General features: G+C 42.6%; 1 protein-coding gene across 1 annotated transcript; it reads left to right on the top strand.

Moving 5' to 3' along the window:
• The first annotated feature begins 489 nt into the window (after window positions 1-489).
• LOC143809627 (uncharacterized) lies at window positions 490-2687 on the top strand. Its single transcript, XM_077292680.1, has 3 exons — window positions 490-564; window positions 1630-1709; window positions 1802-2687. Exons 1-3 carry the CDS (start codon window positions 531-533, stop codon window positions 2246-2248), a joined length of 561 nt encoding a protein of 186 aa, XP_077148795.1. The 5' UTR covers window positions 490-530; the 3' UTR covers window positions 2249-2687.
• The last annotated feature ends 4286 nt before the right edge of the window (window positions 2688-6973 follow it).

The following is a 6973-nucleotide window of genomic DNA, read 5'->3' as shown; positions in this document are numbered from 1 at the left end:
GCCACCGCGACATTTCAGGTATAAACCTGTAATATTATATTAGTGATGGCTGATTATCTCATCACATATTCACACAGAATAACCCGAGATGTTCTGTTACTAATTGTTCTTATTTACCCCAATACTTCACATACAGACATGTACATGATGAGGAGCCGGCGGCTGATACTCCGCTGTCTCCACTTGTCACATCTTATTGGATGGGGCCAATATTTAACATCAGCTCCGTCCTCCATAGAGAATGGCGCCTGCAGAGCGGAGAACGGACCGAAGTCGATTATTCCGAATATTCCTCCATATACAGCACAGAATAATGGGGGAGGGCAGATATTGGATATAGAACAGTCGTATCCTGCACATTGCCCAATGTTGCCTTTCCCCGGCAATGCCTCCTAAACACACAGACGGTGTTTCCCAAAGGTTCCAGTAACAGTACACCCTGGTCAATGAGCCCAAAACCTATTCTGACTGTTCTGCTATTTTACAGGATTTTGATAGATTTGGACACGAGTGAAGACCACAGCGAGACCATGTGGACCGGACCTTCATCCTGCGCTGGATCCGGTGAGATTCCTCACACTGTTAGACGACCATTCTCTGTGCTGTGGTCAGACGGCTCCCAACGGCTTCACCTTTCTTTATCTTTGGGATGTGTCAGGTTTCCAGTAATTTGGGGGGTAAATATAGAACTGCAGATATTTGCTGCAAAAAATACCAGAAGGCTAAACTGATCCCCCAACAGATAGAAATATGAACCACGGCACTCAGGGTTTCTTGGAGGTGCCCAAGTTAGGTATCCAACCCGTCAAATATAAGTAGAAAATACTTGGCACTCAGAAGAGTTTTTTGCAAATTTAAGAAATAGATTTTTATTCGGTGCATCCAGTTCAATATTTAAACGTTTTCGGTCTTATACAATCAGACCTTCATCAGAAATAGTTGTGAAACTGGAGACCACAATATAAGTGTATGCGGATATAACCATACAATGGTCAGGAGACAGCAGGGGAGCAGGAGCGCTGGGCGTCTTACTGCAGGCGACGATAAGTGAGCAATACGCTGAAGAGGGCGAGAGACTGGCAGGGGCAGAAGCGCTGAAACCGTCAGTGTAGAGGACGCCGCGCCGCGAGGAAAGATGCGCTCCAGGGCTGCCCAGCGCTCCTGCTCCCCTGCTGTCTCCTGACCATTGTATGGTTATATCCGCATACACTTATATTGTGGTCTCCAGTTTCACAACTATTTCTGATGAAGGTCTGATTGTATAAGACCGAAAACGTTTAAATATTGAACTGGATGCACCGAATAAAAATCTATTTCTTAAATTTGCAAAAAACTCTTCTGAGTGCCAAGTATTTTCTACTTATGATCCCCCAACAGAGGCTGACATCGCCGGTCTGAGCAGAGCGTGAGCTTCATAGGGAGAGAGGGGAATCCTATCATTGGCCATGGAGGCTACAGAAGGATTGCATCTTCCATGTACAAAACACATTTTCTAGCTTCTTCTTACTGACATTTCTGCTCCTAGCACTTAGCGGGATGGTTAGCGATATGGCGATCAGTAGTGCCGCCCTGTCACATCCTCTCTGTACGGTTATGGGTGATCCTTATATTTGGTTCTTTTCTCTACAGATGATATCACACCGGAGGAGGCATTCAGAAGACTGGCCTTCTGTATGAAGTTTCTGCCGTCACCCCTCTACAAGATGGAGGTTAGTGAGAAGACTATACTGCTGCCTGTAATTTTACAAGGGGGTATAGGAATGTCTTATTACATGAGTAACTTTATCTGCTGTCTTCTTAGCGCCTCATGCCGACCAGCCCAGAAGCCCAGAAGAAATATACAACAAGGCATGAATATGAAGAGCAGCCTGCACCATCCATGAAGACCAGGATCACAGAACAAGAAGCAAGGGCAATGCGGGCTAAAGTACTGTGTATGGACCTGGATGAAGAGCAGGGAACCCAAAAAGAAGAACGGAAGAAAAAAGAGGTCAAAATCACAATTAATATCGGCGCCAGAAGAGAGACCACAACAGAGGCCAGAAGAAGCAGCAGGACAGAGGCCAGAAGAAGCAGCAGGACAGAAGCCAGAAGAAGCAGCAGGACAGAGGCCAGAAGAAGCAGCAGGACAGAGGCCAGAAGAAGCAGCAGGACCACGCAGTGCCACATCCTCCAATATATCAACCAGTATTTGAGAGGAAAGAAGAACATCATCTGGACAATCCTGCTAGGACCTCTCAGCCGGTAACATCATATACGGCAAATACTGGGAGGTAAGTATAAAAAAAAAATAGTAATAAGAGCGGTAGAATAATATTAGAGCAGCAGTATATTAATATTAGTAGGAAAAACTGTAATAGTAGCTATCATAGTAGTAACAAAAAGTAGTAATTATAGTAAAAAATAGTAGGAATAAAAATGTAATAATATTAGTAGTTCTAACAGCAGGTTTGATCTGTAATTTACATTACTTAAAATAGAAACAATAATAAATAAACAATGGATAATGTGGGATAATAACAATAATAATAATAATAATAATAACCATTGTATGAGTAGTAGGGTTTGATCCAGGGTTCTAGGACTGATCGCCTTTTCCCGGGGTCAAGAAGGATTTTTTCCTTTCAGACACAGATTGGCTGAAAGTGTCCAAGGGTTTTTGCCTTCTTCTGGATCAAAAGCATATACATAGTATAGTAGCATTAAAGTTATTACAGTTATTAAATTAGTATTTTAATAATACACATATAGTAATGATTTTAGTTTTAATATTAGAATACACATTACTTAGAACAGAAACAATAATAATAATAAATAAATAACAATAGATAATGTGGGAGGATAATAATAACCATAGCATAGGGTTTGATCCAGGGTTCTAGGACTGATCGCCTTTTACCGGGTTCAAGAAGGAATTTTTTCCCTGAGTCACAAATTGGCTGAGTGTGTCCAGGGTTTTTTGCCTTCTTCTGGATCAACAACATTAGACATAGGGGCTTTATTAATACCGGTTAGTGTAGTGTTAGTGTAGGGTCCCATCTGAAGAGGTCGCCTTGTCGTTGGCAGATGGGCTCGCACAATTTGATCAAAATGTGCGCTAAGAACCTCACGTTTCTAGGAGCTGTGTAATAAATATGGCCGCTTACATATTTGCACTGGCAGAATTTTGTTGCCTCTTTTCTTTCTGCTTTTGCATTGCGACTACAGCAGCTGCTCCTGCACATTTATTTCAGTTTCTTTGTGTTAGTTTACTTTCTTTCTGGATTAACACCTTTAGACATTGTGACCTTACAACTAGTTAGTAATAATTTAAGTACGGATGTAGGGTAAAATTGGTGAGAATTTTAGATACTGAGAGAAATTATGCTACAATTCGCTATATATATATATTTTTTTTTTTAGAAAACCACATTCACACGTTTCTTTTATGCTTCCAAGTTTGATATCAAAGGCACCATATGAACATTTATATTCATGTTCAGCTTTTGATTCTTAGCTAGGTCTGCCTGATCCCTACAGAAATGTCAGTAGTTAATGGACAAACCTCACATTTATCACCCATTGTCCGATGCATAACTGTAACAAGTAACCATATAGCCCAGCGCTGGAGTTATACTCTACACTATCTTCACATTCAGAAGTAGGACACGAAATACTCTCCTCTGTCTAATATGTCTTACCCTCCACAGTTCTGGATTGAAATGGGTTGTCTGGTGTATAGCGCCACTCTTCCCTTTAGGCTGTGTTTGGTATTGCAATAATAAATGTATTGTAATTCAAAGGAAGAAGGAATAAACGTTGCTGGACGAATCATCAGCAATCTGAAATACGCAGGCGATTTAATATCGATAGTAACAAGCGTAGATGGACTTATGGACTTATTACGGAGTGTCCAGATGGAAAGCTCAACTGGGGACTTTTACTCAACATAAAGAAGACAAAGATATTATTGACTACTGACAGGTACAACCGGACACATTTGAGATAAACGGCGACAAACTGGAAGTTGTAAAATACTTCCGCCTACTCAGATCGATGATCACTCAAGATTAGTGTTGAGCGATACCGTCCGATACTTGAAAGTATCGGTATCGGAAAGTATCGGCCGATACCGGCAAAATATCGGATCCAATCCGATACCGATACCCGATACCAATACAAGTCAATGGGACTCATGTATCGGACGGTATTCCTGATGGTTCCCAGGGTCTGAAGGAGAGGAAACTCTCCTTCAGGCCCTGGGAACCATATAAATGTGTAAAAGAAAGAATTAAAATAAAAAATATCGCTATACTCACCTCTCCGACGCAGCCGGGACTTCAGCGAGGGAACCGGCAGCGTTGTTTGTTTAAAATTCGCGCTATTACTTGGTTACGTGAATTCCCGGCTTGTGATTGGTCAGGTCGGCCATGTTGCCGGGACGCGGACCAATCACAGCAAGCCGTGACGAAATTACGTCACGGCTTGCTGTGATTGGTCTGCGTCCCGGCAATATGGCCGCCCTGACCAATCACAAGCCGTGACGTCACGGGAGGCTGGACACGCGCTTATTTTAAAATGGGCGCGTGTCCAGCCTCCCGTGACGTCACGGCTTGTGATTGGTTGCGCCGCGGTCAACCAATCACAAGCCGGGAGGCTGGACGCGCTCATTTTAAAATGGGCGCGTGTCCAGCCTCCCGTGACGTCACGGCTTGTGATTGGTTGACCGCGGCGCAACCAATCACAAGCCGGGAGGCTGGACGCGCTCATTTTAAAATGGGCGCGTGTCCAGCCTCCCGTGACGTCACGGCTTGTGATTGGTCAGGGCGGCCATATTGCCGGGACGCGGACCAATCACAGCAAGCCGTGACGTAATTTCGTCACGGCTTGCTGTGATTGGTCCGCGTCCCGGCAACGTGGCCGACCTGACCAATCACAAGCCGGGAATTCACGTAACCAAGTAATAGCGCGAATTTTAAACAAACAACGCTGCCGGTTCCCTCGCTGAAGTCCCGGCTGCGTCGGAGAGGTGAGTATAGCGATATTTTTTATTTTAATTCTCTCTTTTACACATTTTAACATTAATGTTGTTGCGATACCCGATACCCGATACCACAAGAGTATCGGAATCCCGGTATCGGAATTCCGATACAGCAAGTATCGGCCGATACCCGATACTTGCAGCATCGGAATGCTCAACACTACTCAAGATGAAACGACAACACCAGAAGAGAATATCTGTCTAGCTATGGGCAAATCAACAATGAAGACACTGGACAAGGTCTTCAAATCGAGGAACATTTCACTGGCGACGAAGACACGGCTTATACATAGTTTTATCTTTTCTGTGGTAACGTACAAATGGGAAAACTGGATGATGAAGAAGCAAGACAGAAGAAGAATCAATGCATTTTCAAATGTGGTGCTGGAGAAGGATGTTATCAATACCAGGAATGGCTAGAAGAACGAACAAATCAATTTTGGAACAAATCAAGCCAGACATGTCACTCAAAGGACCCATCACCAAGCTACGACTTGCCTACTTTGGGCACATCATACGAAGCGAACAATCACTGGAGAAGGACATCATGATTGGAAAAATAGAAGGAACAAGGAGAAGAAGAAGAACCCAATGGCTGGATGCAATCAAGATAATGGCGGAAAAGACCCTAGTGGACCTATCTAGGCTTGCACAAGATCGATCTCCCTACCGATAGTTCATCCATCAAGTCGCCTTTGCTCCAGACTGAGCTGAAGGCCATGAATTAATAATTAGTGATATACTGTAGCTATAAATTCAATAGTAGAGGTGCCAATGTTATGGTGGTACAGCTGTACCATATAAGAGGGGTGACATATCTGCAGTTATTTGTCCATACAATAAAAGGGAGGAGGTGATGTCACCACTGTAGTGATACAACTATGTAATAAATGGGAAAAGGTGATGACAAAACCCCCAAACATAGAACTGACAGTGTCCAAATAGTCACAAACGCTCCCTCCTCACATCACATACAAACACATTGCTCTTGTCAGCCAACGAAAGACTCTGCCACCTAGGAGAAGAAGCTTCTCTATCAGTCAATGTCTGAACATTAAGCTTTGTGATGACCAGAGAGAAGTTCCTGGCCAAAAACTGAGTCAGGGCAGATCTGGGTACATTCCCAGTATGGAGCTGCCAGTAAGATGCCATATTCAGCTGGTTTCCTTAAGGAAAACCAGTGCTTCCCTCACAGTAGCAATGTTAGATGTCTTAGAAAAGCAGTTTGTGTGAAGCAGAAATTGCTGAGCTTATTACAGAGTAAATAGAAATCTGCAATACAGCATAAAATAGTGTCGTAATAAAAGTGCAATGGTGACACAGTGTCAGACTTCTGTACAGAAAGACTCAGGAATGAGATGAAACATTGCAATGATAGATACAAGTGATACAATTTCTCACTATCTTGAACATAACCCCTTTAGCTTTTGCGGTTTTCTGCTTTTTTTTAATTTTTGTTTTTTCTTCCCCTTCTTCCAAGAGCCATAACTTGTTTTTTTAGTTTCTCCATCCATATAGCCATATGAGGGTTTATTTTCTGCTAGACAAGTTGTACTATTGAATAATACCATTCATTCTACCACATAGTGTACTGGAAAATGGGAAGGAAAAATCCAAGTGCTGTGAAATTGCAAAAGAAGTGCAATTACACAATTGTTTTTTTTTTTTTTTTTACCATGTTCACTATATAGTAAGACTGACCTAGCAATATGATTGTCCAGGTCAGAGCAATTACACAGATATTACACACAAATATATATTCAGTGCCGGACTAGGGTGCCAAGGGCCCACCAGTAACATTGACTGTAAGGGGGACCCACTTTTCATCTGCATACCAATATTACACTACCCCCATTCACAAATTTACCTATATCTCTATATAATAATAAACTGGGTAGTTTAGTTGAATGATGAATGCTGCTTGATTCAGAGTGAATCAAGTGAACTATGCCA

Source organism: Ranitomeya variabilis, chromosome 2, assembly GCF_051348905.1.
Source record: "Ranitomeya variabilis isolate aRanVar5 chromosome 2, aRanVar5.hap1, whole genome shotgun sequence".
NCBI lineage: Eukaryota > Metazoa > Chordata > Amphibia > Anura > Dendrobatidae > Ranitomeya > Ranitomeya variabilis.
Note: the sequence above shows the minus strand (reverse complement) of the source record. Positions and strands in the feature narration are given on the sequence as shown.